This window comes from Giraffa tippelskirchi, chromosome 13 (assembly GCF_054371585.1).
Source record: "Giraffa tippelskirchi isolate mGirTip1 chromosome 13, T2T-mGirTip1v1.2.pri, whole genome shotgun sequence".
Lineage (NCBI taxonomy): Eukaryota > Metazoa > Chordata > Mammalia > Artiodactyla > Giraffidae > Giraffa > Giraffa tippelskirchi.
In genome coordinates this window covers 118,978,575-118,999,685 of record NC_137287.1, presented here as the reverse complement: position 1 = coordinate 118,999,685, position 21,111 = coordinate 118,978,575, and the positions used below count along the sequence as shown (strand labels likewise).

At 51.5% G+C, this 21,111-nt stretch overlaps 1 protein-coding gene across 4 annotated transcripts; it reads left to right on the top strand.

Moving 5' to 3' along the window:
- Positions 1 to 8,027: 8,027 nt before the first annotated feature.
- Positions 8,028 to 19,131, top strand: SPATA2 (spermatogenesis associated 2). Of its 4 annotated transcripts, none has more exons than XM_081560262.1 (3): positions 8,028 to 8,161; positions 14,429 to 14,861; positions 15,726 to 19,131. In XM_081560262.1, exons 2-3 carry the CDS (start codon positions 14,541 to 14,543, stop codon positions 16,953 to 16,955), a joined length of 1,551 nt encoding a protein of 516 aa, XP_081416388.1. In that variant the 5' UTR covers positions 8,028 to 8,161; positions 14,429 to 14,540; the 3' UTR covers positions 16,956 to 19,131. The 4 variants fall into 4 exon arrangements, with proteins under 4 accessions (XP_081416388.1, XP_081416389.1, XP_081416390.1 ...); XM_081560263.1 differs by having other exon boundaries at positions 14,290 to 14,861; XM_081560264.1 differs by lacking the exon at positions 8,028 to 8,161 and adding an exon at positions 12,725 to 12,849.
- Positions 19,132 to 21,111: the final 1,980 nt, after the last annotated feature.

The window sequence follows — 21,111 nt, the reverse complement described above, 5'->3', positions numbered from 1 at the left end:
TGTGAGAGTTGGACCATAAAGAAGGTTGAATGCCAAAGTATTGATGCTTTCGAACTGTGGTGTTGGAGAAGACTCTTAAGGGTCCCTTGGTCAGCAAGGAGATCAAACCAGTCAATCCTAAAGGAAAGTGACCCTGAATATTCACTGGAAGGACTGATGCTACAGCTGAAGCTCCAATACTTTGGCTATCTGATGCGAAGAAAAGACACTGATGCTGGGAAAGGTTGAAGGCAGGAGGAGAAGGGGGCAACAGAGGATGAGATGGTTGGATGGCGTCACCAACTCAATGGATATGAATTTGAGCAAACTCTGGGAGGTAGTGAAGGACAGGGAAGCCTGGTGTGACTGCAGTCCATGGGGTCGCAGAGAGTCAGACACGACTGAGTGACTGAATTACAACAATGAGCTCATACACTCAGCCACAGAGAGGAGGACAGGATTGAAATAATAGTATATTAATAGTGAACTTTGGGGTGCTTATTATTCTAAGCACTTTACATGAATCCTCACAGCAAGCTATGACAGGTTCTACTATTTGCATTTTTTGTGTGTGCTTAGTCTCATCCAACTCTTTGAGACCCCATGGACTGTAGCCTACCGGGCTCCTCTGTCCATGAGATTTCCCAGGCAAGAATACTGGAGTGGGTTGCCATTTCCTCCTTCAGGGAATCTTCCTGACCCAGGCATAGAACCGGAGTCTCCTGTGTCTCCCGCCTCAGCAGGCGAATTCTTTACCACTGAGCTACCTGGGAAGCCAATTTGCATTTTACAATCATGCAAATCGACGCACAGAGGTATTAAATCACCTTTTAACACAAGTGGAACACAGGAGTCAGGATCCCCCCCCCCCCCCCCGGCAATCCAGTAGCTAAACTTCCAATGGAGTGGGACCAAGAGGAACTAAGGGCCCATATGCCGCAGGGTGGGGCTAAAATTTTTTTAAAGTAAAAAACAACCAAAAAGGAGTGCCAGTCACTCTCAAACTCTAGTATGCATCGGAGTCACCTGGGGGGGGTTCTGAAAATAAGAGTTGCGGGTTTCTAATTCAGCTGGTCAGTAAATCGAGAGCGTGGCCCAAGGATCTGCATTTCTAATATTTTCTGCAGGTGATGCAGGGGCTGCTGGTCGGGGCTGCACTTTGAGGACCATTAACCTACATTATGCCCCCTCCCCCACCAGTCAATGCTTCTGTTGTTGCTCAGTTATGTCCTATTCTTTGGGACTCCATGGACTGTAGTCTACCAGGCTCCTCTGTCCATGGGATTTCCCAGGCAAGAACACTAGAGCGTGTTGTCATTTTCCTACTCTAGGGGATCTTCCTGACGCAGGGATCAAACCCGTGTCTCCTGTGTCTCCTACGTTGGCAGGCGGCTTCTTTACCACTGAGCCAGCTGAGAATCTAGTACAGGTGGTTCCTAGCCCTCAAATCAAGTAACCCTCAGAGTCTTATCTCTCAACCTCAGGTCACATGTAAAATTTATTACCATGCTTATCTAAAGTAGGTAGAACTTACACCATTATGCATTTCTACCTTTATTAATCTATGGGTAGATAATTTCATCTCAGCATCAGCAGTTCGTCAAGATTGCCAAATGCTAACAGAAAGCCGTAGGAATTCCCACCTGCACCACTAGGGGGCAGATGAGTATCTCACAGGCTCACTGCACCTGGCCCAGCTAGGCGGAACAAGGCTTCCCTTGCTCTTAAATCTTCCCAGTTGGTTAAATGTTGACTGCCCCTATCCCTTATAGCTTACTCATGGCAAATAGATGGGGAAAAACATGGAAACAGTGACAGACTATTTTCTTGGGCTCCAAAATCACTGCAGATAGTGACTGCAGCTATGAAATTAAAAGATGCTTGCTCCTTGGAAGAAAAGCTATGACAAACCTAGATAGAGTATTAAAAAGCAGGGACATCACTTAGCTACAAAGGGCTGTCTAGTCAAAGCTATAGTGTTTCCAGTAGTCATGTACGGATGTGAGAGTTGGACCACAAAGCTGAGCACCAAAGAATCGATGCTTTTGAACTGTGGTGCTGGAGAAGACTCTTGAGAGTCCCTTGGACAGCAGGGAGATCAAACCAGTCAACCTTAAAGGAAATCAACCCTGAATATTCATTGGAAGGACTGATGCTGAAGCTGAAGCTCCAACACTTTGGCCACCTCATGCGAAGGGTTGACTCATTGGAAAAGACCCTAATGCTGGGTAGGATTGGGGGTGGGAGGAGAAGGGGACGACAGAGGATGAGATGGTTGGATGGCATCACTGACTCGATGAACATGGGTTTGGGTAGACTCCGGGAGTTGGTGATGGACAGAGAGGCCTGGCGTGCTGCAATTCATGGGGTCGCAGAGAGTCGGACACGACTGAGCGACTGAACTGAACTGAAGAACCAAAAAGGAAAAAAATACTGGAAAAAAACCAAAACCCGAAAGGACACAGTCTTGGATTGCAAGGACTTATAACATGAGTGACACTGGCATGTAAATGTGTATATAACCAATAACTTCTATGTGTCAGGAATCCTGAGGGGTGGCGGAATTTTGGCAGTGAATGATTCAGATATAAAAAGGAAAGACACAGGAGGATGACCACATAAAAAGGCTGCTTCCAGAGTATTGTTGTTCATCAGTCACTCCACCAGCTCATTGCTTTTGCACAGCATTTTGCAATTTGTATTACATCAAGCCATGTAATGAGGTACAAACAACTTTAATCCAGCAAGATCTGATAATGACTATAACTAAAAAATGGATATTATGGTTGCCCCTGGGAATGTCTAATCTACTTTCTGTCTCTTTGAATTTGCCTACAATAGGCATTTCTGATAAGTGGAATCACACAATGTTTGTCCTTTTGTGACTCGCTTCCTTCACTTAGCACAATGTTTTCAAGGTTAATTCATGGTGTAGCATTCATCAGAATTTCATTCCTTTTTAATGGCTGAATAATATTCCATTGTGTGGAAACACCACATTTTGTATATCCACTCGTAAGTTGATGGACACTTGGGGCCTCCCTGGTGGCTCAGACTGTAAAGAATCTGCCTGCAGTGTGGGAAACCAGGTTCGATCCCTGGGTCAGGAAGATCCCCTGGAGAAGGAAATGGCTACCCACTCCAGTATTCTTGCCTAGAGAATTCCATGGACAGAGGAGGCTGGCAGGCTACAGTCCATGGGGTTGCAAAGAGTCGGACATACTTAGCGGCTAACGTTCACTTTCACTTGGGTTGTTTCCGCTTTGTTGTTGTTGTTTGATTTCTTTTTGGCTGTACCACGTGGCATGCGGGATCTTAGTTCCCCAGACCAGGAATTAAACCTGTGCTCCTGCAGTGGAAGCACGGAGTCCTAACCACTCAACCTCCAGGAAATTCCTTTTTTTTTTTCTTTTTTACAGTGGTGTCATTTCTCATAGGCTCCCTTTGTTGGCAGAACTAGGATGTATATATATAGATATTTTTTTTTCTAAATAAATTTAAATATTTTTGACTGCACTGGGTCTTCATTGTTGTGCTTGGGCTCTCTCTAGTTGCGGCAAGTGGGGGCTACTCTCTAATGGTGATGCTCGAGCTTCGGCTTGCAGTGGTCTCTCTTGTTGTGGAGCATAGGCCCTAGGGCATGCAGGCTTCAGTAGTTGTGGCGCATGGGCTCAGCTGCCCCATGCCATGTGGAATCCTCCCATACCAGCGATCGAACCTGTGTTCCCCGCATTGGCAGGCAGATTCTATTTCTTAACCACTGGACCAGCAGGGAAGTCCCTAGGAAGTATATTTACACACAGTGTTTATAATTGAGAAATCTCACTGAGAAAGCTGGACCTCTAGCTTCTCTTCAGAAACCTGAATACCTGATCATGATCAGCTGGGAAATTGGCGATAATCAGCTGGCAGATGGTAGGGGTTCAACAACATTTGTTTTCTCACTAAAGTATTGAATGCCTACTGTGGGCCAGGTACTAGGTTGTATTATAGTTCTACTAATTTCTGGCACTATGTGGTATGAGACGATAGCATTCTAGTAGCTAGTTACACCCACTGTATATACTTGTAGGCAGTGGAGTTTCAGTTTCTAGTCTTCACTTTTGATTGCTTTCTTCCCTCCAGCTGGAAGGAAAGCTGGATACCCTTACATGTCCAAAGCCCATGCAAAATGCCACCTCCTCCTTGGGGCTGTCCCCAGTGTGCTATCTCAGACGTCACTTCTCCATTCTCTAAGCTCTTTGTCTTTCTCACAACATTCATCACCTGCTCTCCTGAATCACTGTTTTTTTTAGTTAAGCCTACTCCTAACTTATTAATATTTTCTTTCAGTAAGGAGACTGTACACTCTTTGAGGGCAAGCACTGTAGCTATCTTTCTTGGGTCTGTCTATGTCCTTAAATCAGTCCTGACACATTGTAAGCATCCGATGAAAATTTCAGTTAAAAACAAATGCTGTTGAACTCTCTGATGGGTGCAGCATAGTGTAGAATGGCATGGAGTAGTAATATATTTGTAAGCAAAACAGACAGTAGTTTTGTCCTCAGAGAGTTAACTGACTTCTAGGGGAGAAAGATATTAATAAAAATCATATAATTTGTATTTGTAGACTGATTTGAGAAACATGATCTCTATTTGCATTATTGTCCCCAGCTGGCTTCATACATATGCACCCTTAGAAAATATATAGTATTGGTTGATGTTGTGTTTTCCATTTCAGGGTATCGCTCTCTCTTTTCCTTCCAAAATATATCTTGCAGAGTTATGTAGGTTTACATCATCCTTTTAAAGTGATAGATAGTAGTCATTGGTATGGCTACACCATTCCCCTGTTGATGGGCATTTAGAATGTTTCTGGGTTTTGTTTTTGCATCACAAACAATAGTGCAACAGGTCTCTTTGTGCACTTCTGCTTTCTCTCTGTTAGATTCCAAGAAATCAAATTGGTGGGTCATAGGCTTGCTTTTCTTTTTCATTTTTTGTTCTACACATGCCTATGTCATTAGAATTCATACAGCACTTTTGTAATTAAAAAAATATGCTAAAAAATAGAAAGAAGTAGGTAGATGGTTCATGTTGCTGGCTTTTAGAAAGTAGAGGTGCCTGATCACTGTCACATGATTATTACATAATCCACTAACCATTATGTAATAAAATCTGCAAAGGATGCTCCTGCGATTACACGTCACCAAGCAGAGAAATCTCTGCTCCAGCCCTGTTTTCAAGATGAGAAATATGTCTCCCTTCGGAGATTTTGGTATTTTTCTGATACAAAATGTCACCAAGAATCAGTGACCAGGGTTTCCTACCAGTAAAGCCTTCTTAAAACTTTTGTTTTCTTTTTGGCTGTCACAAACCACAGAGCTGGAAGGGACTTATTAACAGCCTCATACAATCTTATAATGGTTTCCAAAGTACAGTTTTGAGTTGTTGCAAAGGCAGAGTTTGGGTGGGACAGGTTTTCTCAGCTGGAATCCCTGTGAACACCATCACCTTAGGAGTGATTAAGACAGGAGCTTAAACATGAGCTGGTACAGCAGAAGTACACAAAGATCTAAAGCGATGCTCAGACAGCAACAGATAAATACAGTAATTGCTACTCCGTGAATAGCAGGTTGTTGGTTCTCCAGATGCTCTCTAGGCACCATGTCACTGACTCCTGAGACAAGACCCACTGACTTTAGCTGGGGACACCAAGGCCTAGAGAGAGAATCCTGCACTCAAACAACACCTGTTGGACAGCTCCTGATCAGACGTGTGCAGAGCTCATGGGAAACACAGATATTATGAAAGACAGGGGACTTCTTTGGCAATCCAGTGGCTAAGACTCTGCACTTCCAATGTAGGGGGCAAGGGTTCAATCCCTGGTTGGGGAACTAAGATCCCACGTAGCACATGTCACGGCCAAAAAATTTGTTTTAAGCTTTTTTTTTAATTATGAAAGATGTTGTTGTGGGGTGGGAAACCAGGGGAAGGTGGGTCTTTGCCTGGAGAAATCAGAGAAAGCTTCAGAAAGGATATGAGGACTCAGTTGGGGGTGGAAGTCAAGAAAATAAGGGAAGAAAAGAAAGGAAGAAGATTCATACCCAGTGAATAGCATAGACAGGCACAGAGGCCAAAGTGGTAGAAGAATATGGTAGGTACAGAGAACCAAGACCACGTTGGAGAAAGAGAACTTGGGATGTTATGGGTCCTGAGTCTTCAATAAATATCTGGGGTGAGTTAGAGAGACAGAATGAGTGGTTTGGTGGTAAATGTGTTCAACAGAGTCTTGAGTATGTGCTGGGCACTTTGCAAGCACTAAGGGTTCAGTGAGTGATGAATCACAAAAGCAAAGTTCACAGTTAACATGGTATGTGTGTGTATGCTAAGTAGCTTCAGTTGTCTGACTCCTTGAAACTCTATGGACTGTAGCCCATCAGGCTCCTCTGTCCATGGGATTCTCCAGGCAAGAATACTGAGTGGATGCCATTTCCTCTTCCAAGGGATCGTCCCAACACAGGGATCAAATCTGAGTCTCCTAAGTCTCACTGCACTGGTAGGTGGGTTCTTTACCACTAGCCACTTCTGGGAAAACCATCAACATGATGGGTGGAAGACAAATCCATGAAGTGAAGGGTGACAAGCCACCAGAATTGATGCTATTGTAGTCTACACTGCAGGTGTCTGGTGAAGTGACAAGCCAAGGAGACAGTGTTTGGCTTGGTCTTCCTCAATGCTGGTTTCCATTCAGGGAAGTTGAGGGCTGAGAAAAAACATTTCCTTTGACTTGCCCAGATTTTATTTTCTATTTTATTATTTATTTATTTATTTTTTGGCCATGCCATGCAGCTTGCAGGATCTTAAGTTCCTAACTAGGGACTGAACACAGTCCCTCAGCAGTGAAAGCAAGGAGACCTAAACACTGGGCCACCAGGGGAGTACCAACTTAACCAGATTTTTAAAACAGTGTATTTAGATTATTACACTAATGCAACTACTGTGGTGCTGGAGAAGACTCTTGAGAGTCCCTTGGACTGGCAAGGAGATCCAACCAGTCCATCCTAAAGGAAACCAGTCCTGAATATTCACTGGAAGGACTGATGCTGAAGCTGAAGCTCCAATTCTTTGGCCACCCGATGTGAAGAACTGACTCATTGGAAAAGACCCTGATGCTGGGAAAGATTGAAGGCGGGAGAAGGAGACGACAGAGGATGAGATAACGGTTAGATGACATCACCGACTCGATGGACATGAATTTGAGCAAACTCCAGGAGATAGTGAAGGACAGAGAACTCTGATGTACTGCAGTCCATGGGGTCGCGAACAGTCGGACACAACTGAGCAACTGAACTGAATGCAACTACTTTAATAACTTTAGTAAATGGCTTCCATACTCACTTGAATCCCAGGAGGCGGTATATTATTATTGCATTTATAGGTGAAAAAGCTGAGGCTCAGAAAAGTTAGGTAACTAGTCCAAGGTTATGCTGCTAGTAAGTGGTAAAGGCAAAACTGGAACCCTCGCTCTTAGCCTGTAACATCGCCAGTCACCTCAAGGCTGGATTCAGTCTCACGTGACACTGGGCATCTCATCTGCTTTTTTTAAGCCTTGGTATTTCCACCTGTAAAATGGGGGTGAGGTATCCAACTGTCAGCTTCTACTCAGGCGCGGTCGGGAGCTCAGCTCGCAGATCGCATGGATAATAAGGGGAAAGACCGGGAGGTAGAGGCCGCGGATCTCTCCATCTGAGCTCGCAGCTCTAAGTTACCACCTCCCAGCCCAGCCAGGTTCCCATGACAACCCGGCCAGCCGCCATCCTGGGACCGAGGGTGTGCGTCACTTCCGGCCCGTTTATTTCCGGGTCCCAGCCCCAGGCCCGCGGCGGCCGGCCTTTAGGCCCCGAAGCGGGACGCCGCCACTTCTCTGCCCACTCTTCTGCCTCCGGCTTCTTCTCCGCCTGGTGCGAGTGTCGGCCTCTCCCCGGCCCAGCGCGCAGCCGCGGCCCGGCCTCCCTTTGGGCCCGCCTCCTAGACGTCACTTCCGGCCTGAGTGCTTCCGGGTCGCTGCGGCCCCAGGGTACTGGTCTCGGTCTCTCGCAGCCGGCCGGAGCTCCGAGCGCCCAGCCGGGCCCGGCTCCGGCGGCGGCCGCGGCTGCTTCCCGCTCACCTCCGTCGGGGCGTTCTCGGTGGCAGTGCCGGGGTAAGGACGGTTCGGCCGCGGGTGGAAACGGCGTCTGGGGCTTCCCTGGGCGGAGGGGGCGCCCGATTCGGCGGGGCTCGGCCGGCCCGGGAGCGGGGTCCCTTCGCTGCAGGCGAGGGGGCGACGGGCGGGCCCGCCTTTCCGGCACTCTGGGGGCCCAGCTGCTCCTCAGGATCCCCGCTCCGCCGAGGGCTGCCTCGCAGCTTCCTGGGGACCGGCGGTGGGAGGCTCGGGGCAGCTCAGGAGGAGCACCCCCTGTTTGGCGACTGCCGCGGGAGCAGGACACCCCGATTCCAGCCGCAGGCAGTTACCGCGCAGTTGGTCCTCAGCCCTGGCTCCGGTGGCAGACCGGGGTTTGTACTCACTGTATGACCTTGGACAAGTCACTCCGTCGTCTGAGTCTCAGTTGGCTGGTTAGTTCAATGGGAAGTGAACCTGCTCGGGTGTCTGCTCGGGGCCGGGGTGGGGATGAAGGGAGATGAATACGAAGCACAGCCTCTGGCATACAGCAGGCGTCCAGTAAATGATGCGTGCGTGCTCAGTAGCTTCAGTCGTGTCCGACTCTTTGCGACCCCACAAGACTGTAGCCGGACCAGGCTCCTCTATCCATAGGATTCTCCACGCAGGGATACTGGAGTGGGTTGTCATGCCCTCTTCCAGTGGATCTTAACCAGCTTAGGGATGGAACCCAGGTCTCGTGCGTTGCAGGTGGATGCTTTACCGTCTGAGCCACCAGGGAAGCCCCCCGCCAATAAGTGATAGCTGCTGTCGATTCTGCCACAGTCCCTGGACAGGGCCCGAGATTGGGACTAGGATGTTTTTCACAACTGATGTGGCGCTTGGAGGCTGTAGGAATTACCAGACTGGGAATAGCAGTCGCCAGCTTCTGTGTGCTGCAGGGAGGGGAGCCTGCTTGCTCCAGAGCCCCTCTGCCAGCGGCAGCTGCCACTGGGGAAGCCCAATTTCAGCATCAGCTGAGGCTATTTTCAGAGGTTGAGAAACCCTCTCTCTGAATCTCTCTGGGATCGGGTTGGGGTGTGGGGACCCTCTGGTGTTTTCACAGCCAGGGGAAGGTTGCCTAGGATGTGAATCAGAGGCCTGGGGATGAGTGCCAAGGAGTGGGGTGTGGAGGTGGAGGGGGTTAATGGCTGCTCCCCTTGCTGCTGTTTGGAGGCCCAGGGAACTCTGAGCGGCCTGAAGCTAGACCAGGGATCTGTAAACCTGTGGACTGGGGCAGTGCCGGGCTCAAAATAGCTTCTGCCTGTGCAGGGAGGAGGCAGCCTTCAGATGCTGCTTGGGGAATGTTTCTGCTTGAATGGGCCAGCTGAGGTAAAGCCAAGCTCATGCTTTGCTATCCAGAATCATCTCAGTTCCGTTCAGTGAGGTTTTAAACAGATCCAGCTTTCCTCTGAGATATTTAAAAAATTATTAAAATGCCACCACCCTCCCCACCCCCAACTGCAATATTTCTCTCTTCATCACTTTGCTTTTCAAAGCGGGGCCCAGATTGTGGGTGCAGGAAAGTGCTGACCAGGTCTCTTGGCTCTGGACACCCACCGATTCTGTTAGGGATGTTCATGGTACCATGCTTTTTTTTTTATTCTTCTGCCAGCCTGGCATGTCTAGCATTCCAGTCCTTGGGTTGCTTGGAGAAATTAACGGCTTCTGTCACTGTGCTGTCTTGGTCTCCTGTAACCACGCTGTTTTTGCAGAGAGCGTGTTTTTTGTTGTTCTTGCAGAGCGCTAGGAATAAATTGCTGGCTCTGTGCTCAGAAGAGACACCAGCTATGACCAGCTACAATGCAGCCTGTATTCTCAGAAAATGAATTCAGGAGGGATGATGTCAGCTGCTTTACCACTGGCCGGGCGCTGGTCAGCCTCCCCTCTCAGCCCTCGAGCTTACGTCATAAAGAGATCTGTGCTCTTCCACAGAAGAGCTCCGTGTGAGAAGATGGGAGTCTTGCCGCCCTGAAATTTTTAGAAGTCAGCTCTGCTGGCCCTGCGATAGGGCGTCTGCCTTAGTCGAGCCCTTCTGAGAAGAGGTGTCCAGCGGCCGGACGGCTGTGCCTGAAAGCAGCGTGGCTCAGAGCTTGAGTCAGGGTTTTGGCCTCAGACCCAGGTTCAGATCTCCAAGCCCCTTCTCCCTATCCTTGTGGCTTAGGACGAGCGACTTGGCCCCTCTGGCATGCGCGCTGAGTCGCTCAGTTGTGTCAGATTCTTTGCGAGCCCATGGCCAGTGGCCCGCCAGGCTCCACTGGCCGTGGGATTCTCCAGGCAAGAATACTGGAGGGGGTTGCCATTTCCTCCTGCAGTTGGCCCCTCTGAGCCTCAGTTTTTTCTTGTTTAACCTTGGGGTTGTCGAGTGGATTTCGTTGATTTTCAGGGGGCACTTAGCAGAGGGCCTTTCTGTGCTAATCCCTTGGGTGAATGGTGCTCATGGTAACCATAGATGAGCGAGGTAAAGGAGGAAATTCACAGGCCACGGGGCCGGCCACCCCAGGTTCAAATTCCAGCTCTGATCTTTTCAAGCTCTGTTGAGCAGGTTGTTTAACGGTGGAGCCTTGGTTTCTCTCCTCGTAGACCTGTGAGGACTGAACTGGATGATGCAGTTAAAGTGCAAAGCCCGAGGCCTAGCACACAGTAGGACCGCGGTAATTGTTCCTTTCCTTCTTGCCTTTCCTCAAGGATCTTGTTGCATTTTTTTTCACTTGTTTCCTCACCAGTGTAGGTTGGTGCAAGATTCCCCTTAGATATGTTTCCTGCCCTTCACTTTAGGACTTTGAATACCAACCGGGCTGTTTGCATCCGTTTTGCTTGTTTATTTGCCAGCTACAAACAAGGGTGGGGACTGTGGTGTGGTTACAGCACTGAGCAGACGCTGAGCTGAGCTTGAGGGTGGCTGACTCTGTTTGGAAAAAAAAGTCAGTCTCTATTGGCTCAAGCCTGACTTTGGAGAAAAATCACAGCAGTGTTTAGGAGGCTTGATGTCGCTCTGTCTAAACTGTTCTCAGATGCACTAAAAAACAGTCCCTGGGGCCAGAGGCCGGATGGAAGCTTCTTTTGGATAAATAAAAAAATGGTAAATGCATATGGGTTTTTTTTTTTTAGCAAGGACAGTGATGTCTTCTCTCAGGTTGCAATGCAGTTTTATTTTTAAAGGGAACACACACACTTTGATACTGAGTGGTAAGCCCGTTCAGCTAGAATTCAGGGCAGAGCTCTGTCTTCTCAACCGCTGTGCCCTCCTGTCCCCTGCCCACACATGTCCCCCCCACTGCACCAGCCTGGGGCCTGGCACTGGGGAGGCCTGCATATCACTGGGCTCAGGAATCATGGGGTGGTGGGAGGAACACGGCTTTCCAGGCCTCAGGCCAGGCTTGGAACCTGGGGTCCGCCTTTTCCTAACCCTGAGGTTACATAACCCCGTGGCAGGTCCTGTCACGGAGCCTTGGTTTCTCGCTCCCGCTGGCCTTCCAGAATTCTGGGGAGGGCTAACTGAGAAACGCGAGCCTGGTGAATGCCGACGTGCTTGGCATCATGCGTTTTGCCTGTTTTATCAAATACCTTCTGTGTGCCAGGTGCTGTGTTAGGCATCATGGTGAACAAAACAGACATCGTCCTTGCCTTTGCAGGGTTGACTGCTTACTGGATATTATTGAGGGGAAGATAGTAAATGAATAAAGTTGAAAATTTCCCAAAGGTGTTTCTTTTCTGGCCACATCCAGTGACATGCAGAACTTACTCCACCAGGGATTGAACCCATGCTCCCTGGAGTGGAACTGTGGAGTCTTAACCACTGGACCACCCGGGATGCCCAAAGTTGATGATTTCAGATGGTGATTACCCCAGGATAATGGGATGACGAGGGCCAGGCAGGTGCGATTTACTGAGCTGGGGTGGTCAGGGAGAGCCTTGGAGGAGCGCTGGTTGAGTTGAGACCTGAATGATGAGAGTGAGCCCATGACAGGAGGAACCAGAGGAAGAACATGCAGAAGGAACAACATGTGCAAAGGTCCTGAGATCGAAATGGGCTTGGTGTGTTTGAGGAGCAGGCAGAAGGGTCTGTGTGGGTGGACCTTAAAGGGAAGGGAAGACTTCTGAGGACCACAGAGACCTTGGGCAAGAGGGAGAATTTGATCCCAAGTGGCATCGTTTGCCTTGTGTGCGCCTCAGGTCTGAGCCTTGGGCTTCCTTGGCAGGGCAGTGGGTGGGAGAAAGTGGCCTCTCTGTGTCCCTAATTCTCCTGCATGTCTTACCCCCTGGGCATCTCCCCAAAACTGTGGCAAAGCCAGAGGAGTGTCTCGTTACCACCTGTGTGATTTTATGGACTTCCTGATCGTCACCAGATTCATGGGCACTTAGGACTTCTGAGCCGGACTCAGAGCTGCTGGAGGACTGTGCAGGTCCATCCCATCCCACCGCAGCTTCTTTTCGGCCCCTCACCATCTCCCACAGCCCGCAGGACCCCCTCCCCCCCACCGACACACACACTCAGACAGCAGCAGGCTTTTATGACGCAGGTGCCCTGCCCTGGCACTGTGACCTTTCCTGAGTCACTCAGTCACAGTCTCTGTACCCACAGAGCTTGTGGGCAGTAAAGGCAGGACAGGTGAGCTTGAAAACGCGTGTCTACCCCAATCAGAGATATTTGCCTCACTCTGATCTCACCTCCTGAGGACGCTTGGCAGGTATAGCACCTTCCGACACTGGGAACGTCTGCGTGTGTGCCTCGTGGGCCTCCTCTGAGCTGGCGTTCTGAAGAGCGCTCTTTTCTTTCCCTTCTCTTGGCTGTACTGGGGCTTCGTTGCAACATGCAGGCTCTTTGTGACAGTGCACAGGCTTCCCTAGTTACCCCGAGGCGGCTGGGGTCACAGTTCCCCGACCAGGGATGGAACCCTCACCCCTGGCATTGGAGGGCAGGTTCTTTACCACTGAACCACTGGGGAAGTTCTGAAGAGCTATCTAACTGACTGCGGAGAATCCTTCTGCCACCTCTGGACTATAAGCATTATCAACCCCTGTTTTTAGATGAGAAGACTGAGTTGAGTGCTTGGCCCAGGTGACCCGGAGAAGCAGGTCCAGGGTTCACACCCAGGCAGTCCGGGTTTGAGATCTGTCTGTGACCCCTGTGGGCTGTGTTCCCCTCCCTTGGCCCTGGCTCTGTCCCTCGATGAATACAGGTTTGCTGCAGCATCGTAGCACCAAGAATATTGATGGGTCTCTGCCTATTCTACTAACAAGTGGCCAGGGGACGGGCAAGAGTGTATGAATCCTGTGCATCCAGCCTAGAAGGTTCTGCCTATCCCAAGAGGGAACCGTAAAAAACAAAGTTGGGGTGGGATTCCCTCGTGGCCCAGTGGTTAGGACTTATTCCTCCACCTGAGGGGGTGCGAGTTCAGTCCCTCATCAGGGAAGTAAAATCCCAGAAGCCACAGGGCATGGCCCAAAACCCCGCCCCGCAGAAAAACAAAGGCAGATCAAGGGACTCTCCAAGAGTCAGCAGCCAAAGTAGCCTTTTTTTTTTAATGATTACAGATGTGATTGTGTTCCTGTCCCCCTTTGAACCCTTCAGGGGCTTCACGGGGCTCTTTGAATGAACTGTCTGACTCCTTGAGACTTGGGGGCTGGGATCCTGCTGGTGGGCAGCCCTGTGTCCTGTGACCCCCCTCCTGTCTCTGCTTCAGCCTCACTAGCCTTCTTGCTGTTCATGTGCCAGGTCCCTTCTGGCCTCAGGAAAGTGGGGTGTGGCGGCAAAGGGCATGGACTTTGTAGCAGCCTGCCTGAGCGCTCACCTCAGCCCTGCTTCCTGACAGTCCTGTAACTTTGGGCACGTTTCTTAGTGTCTCTGTGTCTCAGTTTTCATGTTTGTAAAATGGGGGTAACAATACCAGCTCCCTTCTAGGGCTGTTGAAGACAGGATGAGTTAGGATGTGTGAGTGCCTGGCACGTAGTAAGCGCTCATAGTGTTAGCCTGGGACCTCCCTCCCTGCCAACGCCTCACCCTTCGGGTCTAACCCTCACTTTCTCGGGGGCTTTTTAACCCTCCCCCACCCCCATGAAACCAGGTTAGATGTCCCTAATGTTTTCCAGCAGAGTCAGGGACCTTGTCTGTCCTGTTTCTACTGCAGTGTGGTGTACCTGCCCGTAAGCGTGTTGAAGCCCTGGTGTAGCTCAGGCCAGCTCTGCTTCTGGTCTGGCCTCGGCAGCCACCAAATGGGACGTGGACCATTTCGAGGAATGACGTGCTTCTCGGTCTTCCCCTTCCAGAGCGTTCTGCGGGTCCAGGCAGGCAGCATGTCGACGCTTCTGGCAATGTCCCTGCCTCTAACCCAGAAGCCATGGAGGAGATAAGGTAGCCCCCGTCCCTGGATCGGATTGGATGGGGAAGCCCAGTTCAATGGATGCAAAATACAAGGATGACTTGTTCCGGAAGTACGTGCAGTTCCACGAGGGCCAAGGGGACGCCACCGCCGGCAGTGATGAGTCCCTGCGGGCGGCAGCCTCCACCCTGCTCAGCCTGCACAAGGTGGACCCCTTTTATCGATTCCGGCTGATCCAGTTCTATGAAGTGGTGGAGAGCTCCCTGCGCTCGCTCCGCTCCTCCAGCCTGCGGGCCCTGCGCGGCGCCTTCAGCATGCTGGAGACGGTGGGCGTCAACCTTTTCCTCTGCCCGTGGAAGAAGGAGTTCAGAAGCATCAAGGTAAGGTCTGGGGACGGGCCCTGCACGCTGCTCTCTCCTCTTGCGCCTTCCCGTCCACCTTGGAAAGAGGGTTTGTGCCCGTGTAATCTCGTCCTTCCTCTGCTTGGGCCCTCTCGGCTTCCCCACTGCCTCTGAGATGGCAACCAGAATTGCCCGCCTGACTGCCCACCTGGCCTCCCTGCCTAGTGTTTTCTCTTCACTGGTTCCCCACCCCTGGCAGCTCATATCTGAAACCGTGAGGTTGGAAAGGTGGGCAGCACCCAATTACGCAGTGCCTTGGAGCCCAGCGCAGGGGCTGGAATTTATTCTAAGGGGGCTGGGAAGCGGGTAGGGCGGGCATCCAGTTTCCAGTGGAGAAGACTCCTCCTGGCGGTTGTATGGGAGGTAGATGGGAGTCGGCCACGGAGACCCTTAGGAGGCCCCCGCGAGGCAGACAGGGAGGAGGGGGGAGAGGAGGAACTGCAGAGGGAGAGTTCTGAATCATTCCTAAGGCTCTGATGGCTCAGGAGAGTTTCCCCCGGCTTAGGCTAAGTCTCACGGAAATAGCCGAAAGGCTACTCGCCTTGCTCTTGGGTGTTTGCCTTTCTCCATCGGTGTTTGACTTGCGCTTCTCCAAGGAGCAGGGCCCCTGCACCCCATGTGGAAGGCCAGTGGCTTTGGTCCCTGCCCCCCGGGGTCATTTCCCTCAGGCCCCTGCGCTGAGCTTTTGGGGAGCAGTAGCCTCCACTTGCCGCCCTGGATGGCCCAGACCCCCTCTCCCCACGTGCTCGTGTGCAGACTGGGTAGGACCCGCCTGGGTACAGTGTCCGTGTGTGTCTGGGAGAGAAGAACCCACCTCTGCTCCTCTGCCCTCCCTTCCCCTAGACCTACACGGGCCCCTTCGTGTACTACGTCAAGTCGACGTTACTGGAGGAGGACATCCGAGCCATCCTGAGCTACATGGGCTACGTGCCCGAGCTGGGGACCGCCTACAGGCTCAAAGAGCTGGTCGAGACGCTGCAAGTGAAGATGGTCTCCTTCGAGCTCTTTCTGGCCAAGGTGGAGTGCGAGCAGATGCTGGAGATCCACTCGCAGGTCAAGGACAAGGGCTACACGGAGCTGGACGTGGTGAGCGAGCGCCGGGGCAGTGCGGAGGACGCGCGGGGGTGTGCGGAGGCCCTGCGGCGGCGCGCCGAGGCCCGCGAGCCGCTGTCGGCCTCCATGGCGCGCATGGTGTTGCAGAAGTCGGCCAGCGAGCGGGCCGCCAAGGACTACTACAAGCCCCGCGTGACCAAGCCCTCCAGGTCGGTGGACACCTACGACAGCTTCTGGGAGAGCCGGAAGCCTCCCCTGAAGACCTCGCTGAGCCTGCGGAAGGAGCCAGCGGCCGCGGACCCGGGGGACGAGCTCAAGGACGAGATTGTCCGCCCGCTGCCCTCGCTCCTGACCGTGGCCGGCGCCCCCCACGGCGGCGCCGACGACCTGCCGGCCCCCGCGCCCAGCAACGGCCTCGGCCTGCTGCGCGGCCCCTACCTGCCCGGCCCGGACGATGTGGATCTGTACACGGACGCGGAGCCCCGGGCCGCCTACCGGAGGCAGGACGCCCTGCGGCCCGACGTCTGGCTGCTCAGAAACGACGCCCACCCCGGCTACCACAAGCGCTCGCCCCCCGCCAAAGAGTCCGCCCTCTCCAAGTGCCAGAACTGCGGCCTGTCCTGCAGCGCCGCCCTCTGCCAGCGCTGCGACAGCCTGCTGGCTTGTTCCCCGGCCGCCAAGCCCAGCGCCTTCCCCGGCAAGGCTTCCGGCCACGACAGCCTGGCCCACGGGGCCGTCCTGCGGGAGAAGTACGTGGGCCAGACTCAGGGTCTCGAGCGGCCGCCGCACCTCCACTCCAAGTCCAAGCCGCCCGCTGCCACAGCCACCTCCCGCTGTGGCTTCTGCAACCGCCCAGGGGCCGCCAACACCTGCAGCCAGTGTTCCAAAGTCTCCTGCGACACCTGCCTCAGCGCCTACCACTACGACCCCTGCTGCAAGAAGAGCGAGCTGCACAGGTTCATGCCCAACAGCCAGCTCAACTACAAGTCCGCCCAGTTCTCCCATCTCGTGTACCGATAGACGCCACCCCGCACCTCCCTGCTCCAAGGGCTACACCGCCGACCTTTCTGGTGTCACGGGGAAGCAGCATTAAGGCATAGATCTCAGAAGCAGAACCCTGCCCTTGTCCACGTGGGTATTGGGGGGGTCCTGGGGCTGGCCACCCCACGTGGGAGTTCCCTTACGGACACAAGAGAATTTCAACTGATGGCTGCTTTGTCGTCTGGCAGGAGAGAGGGTGGCGCTTCTGTTCGGATTCCTTTTTGCTAATCTCTCCACTCCCTGTTCCGTTTTTTTGGGGGGGTGGGGGGGTGGGGTTTGTTTCTTCAGGATGGTTTCTATCTCTGGGACTTTTGCTGACCACTCACTCCCGCGGCGAAGCCAACTTGGATTGGGAAGGGCCCCCTCCCCGGGTCGCTTCCATATGCCCACCTGGAGCGGTGAGCTAGAGGCCTGTTGGCTTGTGAAATGAGCCCTCCTGCCACACCGGGCCTCCTCCACTGGCTCATCCCTCCGCCACTGTCCCCAGACACCGGGACCCCCGCCGGCATCCCCCGCCTGCCTTCCCTGCCTCTATGCGTCAGCGGAGCCCAGGATTCACTGAATGTCATGCTGTTGCCACCACAGCTCAGCACAGCCGTGGGGTCTGTTAACCTTGCCCTCGCGCTCTGCAGTGTGGACCTTCCACCGAGGGACTGCCCCACCCCCCACTTCTGTTGTTTGCACATCCTCTTCGCGTACTGTACATAGATATTTTTGAGATTTATTTTTAAATAAATATTCAACTTGCTGTGTGTTTCAAAGTGGTTAAAACATTACCGATGTAGCTATTTATAAAGATGCCCCAGGTTCTTTAGTCTTCCAGGGGAGGGGCTCATGCCCTTCCACCTCGTTGCCTCCACTCGCCGCAGCCCGAAGGTTGAGTGGAGCGTGCGGGCGCAGAGGAGGAACAGAGATGACGTCCCCTGGGCTCGTGGAGAGCCGCTGTCTTCCCTGCAACCAATCTCTAACACCTACCTCCTGTGCGCACCTCGTGGGGCTCGTCCGGGCTGAGAGGTCTGTGCACCCGCGGACTGTGACTACCCAGTGACGAGTCCGGAACCTCACCCTGTGGACCTCCAGCCTGGTCTTTGCTGCTTGCTGAGTGTGGACCTTGCGCTGCAGTCTCCTCGAGTCTCAGTTCAGAAGGAAGAGGGTTTGGGATCCCCACCACCCCCTCCACCTCAGACCTCTCCTCTTCACCTGTTTCCGGGTCTCCTCTGAAACCTACGCGACCTTTTTGCACTAGAAGGGGGCAGGAGTCGGCGTGCGCCCAGCAGACAGGTGTCTCCTGAGATTCTTAGCCGAGCCTCAGCGCTTCCAAACCCGAAGGCCCCTTAAACTTATGTGAATTAACTGACCCCGGATTTCCTTTTGGGTTTCAGAGCAGGAGTGGGGCAAGAATCTGAAAATAGAACCGCTTCCGTGTGAACTAACAATATATTTTAGCCATAAGTGTTGGTGATGTACAGAAGGTTAGGGGAATTGACATGCAGTGGGTTTTCTGATGGGAGGAGGTATTCAGCTCCTGAGCACATTTCCATCTGGCTGAATCCTGAGGCCACTGTGAATTTGCTGATGTTCTTCCAACTCAGTTGAGAGATTTTAAGGTTTTCAAAATCTTCTATGGCTCTTTTATCTCTCTCTCTCTCTCTCTCTCTCTAGTAGATCACCTGTAGATATTCCACATGTATATAAAGCTGAGTTTCAACCAACTTTATTACTAAGGCCTTCCCACTCTGGGGCACCCATCTTTGATGTTCTTCTTCCTTTTAACATTTCAGACCTGTCAATGCCTGTCCCAGTCCTGAATTTTCCAGTTTTCCATTTTCAGACTGCTCTAGCACTACACTAACTCTTAACCAACCGTGATGCCACGTAACTTACACAGCAGACAGAAGCACGAATAACCCACTTGTTCTGGAAGAGAAAGTCCAGTGTGGGTTATCATCACGGAAACACTGTGTTCGTGGGTTGGAATAGGAAATGCTGTGACCGTGCTCCTCCTCCGTGTGTATCTTAATTGTATGAGATTGCTGTGATTGAGATAAATAGATGCTAATTTAAAAATGCAGATGTTTTGCATTTGATTTCTACCAAGAGTTGAAATGTTGAGAGATGCTTTAAAAAATAATAATAAAGTGTCTTCCATTGTTAATGAAGTGTTTGGGGTTTTATGTCTCTCCTCTCTGCTGCTCTGAAGTTTGGGTTGCTTGGGGTTTTTTTGCTGTTTTTGTTTTTTGCTCAAGCCATGTTTTATTCTTTAGTGACAGGACTCAACATTTTCTCCTCTGTGAAACTCACAAATGATAAGAGCCAGCATTTGAGTACTTGTTCTGTGAGACAGACTTTTAAAAAAAAGCCTTGTGTATTTACCCCGGTTGCTCCGGGTCTCTCACCGCGCGGCCTTCTCCAGCTGCGGCGGGCCGGGGCTGCTCTGCAGTGGCAGTGTGCCAGTTTCTCATCGCACTGGCCTCTCTTCAGGCCAAGCACAGGCTCTCGGTGCCCAGGCTTCGGTAGTTGTGGTGGGTTGGCTCAGTTTTTGCAGCACAGGAGCTTATTTGCCCCTTGGCACGTGGGATCTTCCTGGACCAGGGATCGAATCCTGCATTGGCGGGTGGCTTCTTTACCACTGAGCCACCAGGGAAGCCAAGCCAGGCATTTTATACGCTGAGACTTTTGAGATCTCATGTAATAGTCTCAATCCTCCCGGAAGATAACCTAAATCCCATCTGTAAGATGTGTGCAGAGTTCAGCCATGCTTCCTAGGAGTGGGACTGCAGACTCCAGGAGAAATGATTGTTAGTGGTGACAGACAGGAATTAAATAACAGTGAAGGGTGTTGTGTTAAAAAAAGCAATCCCATTTAAAAATGTTTTGATTCATTTAAACGCCTCAAGAAGGATCCTGGTCAGTGTAATGCTAACTTGTCTCTAAGAAAGAGAAAGCAGGACCAAAAATCTTTAGCAGAACTTGGGTTTTCATTTCCCCTCTATTCGGGGCAGACCATACTACTTAGCCAGTATAGCAACGATAGATTACTTTAAAAATAAATTTAAGATTTTTTTTTTAAATGAAGTTTCCAGAAACTGATATAACATGGCAAATCAACTAAACTTCAACGAAAATAATAAATAAATAATGAAGGTTGACTTAACATACATGGCAAAAATCTTAAGGGCAGTGTAAGAGCAGCTGTGGTTTGGGGACGTCCTGACTTTATGCCCTGGTGGGGTGTCTGTGCCACCATGCTGCCCACTCTGGGGGCTTGGCCCTCACGAGGCTGCTCAGCTGTCCAGGAAGAGACTGAACAGTTCTCTCCATCTCACTCACTGGCTGAACAAATATCCAGGCCTTGGGCCAGACGGAGGCCCAGGTGCTGGGTTTGATTTTAGCAACAGCATAGGAAATGGCACTGCCATCCTGGCTTCCTGGAGATGAACACCCAGCCTGGGAGAGCTAAGGAAGCCAGACCCTCACTCCTGATGCTCCTGTATCTATCTGAAGGGGAGCAGAGACTCTCAGCAGATTGCTTAATTTGCATATGTAAATGACGAGCATTTTTAAGCATCACCAGGCCCACCAGCTGTACAGCATTACCATGAGCCTTGCTGCCAGCCCTGAGCACCGACCTGTGGTACCCCACATGCTCGGAGGGATAGAGCTGTGGCAGACATTGCCAACTGAACTCTGTTAGCTGCTCACCCACCTTCCCTTGCTAATAAAAGCCCTGAGTTTTAGACATCTGGCCAGCAGGATAAAGGCTGCCTTTCCCAGCCTCTCCTGCAGCTGAGCATGGTCATATGGTTAGGTCTGCTCCGTAGGATGGAAAAGTGCTGTGACTTCTAAGACTTGTCCTTCAAAGAAAGAAGCTTAGGCCTCCCGCCCTGGCTGTGCTGGCTGGAATAGAGCAGCTCTGTGAGACTCTGAGGCAAAGGCCAAGGCAAGGGGGGCATGGCAAGTGGCTGGAAGGGGCTGGGTTCCTGACGCTTAGGAAGCCACCATCTTACCTGGCCTGTCCCACCTATCTCAGAGTTTATATGCAAGAAAGAAACGACTCTCTTGCTTAAACCCACATTTTTTTTTTTTTTCCATTTGCTCATTTTAGAAAACTTTATTTACAAAGAAAGCCAGACTA

Coding starts and splice junctions, on each gene's coding strand:
- SPATA2 (XM_081560262.1), top strand. CDS start 14,541: ATGGGGAAGCCCAGTTCAATGGATGCAAAATACAAGGATGACTTGTTC. Junction 14,862..15,725: donor AGGAGTTCAGAAGCATCAAG/GTAAGGTCTGGG, acceptor CCCTTCCCCTAG/ACCTACACGGGCCCCTTCGT.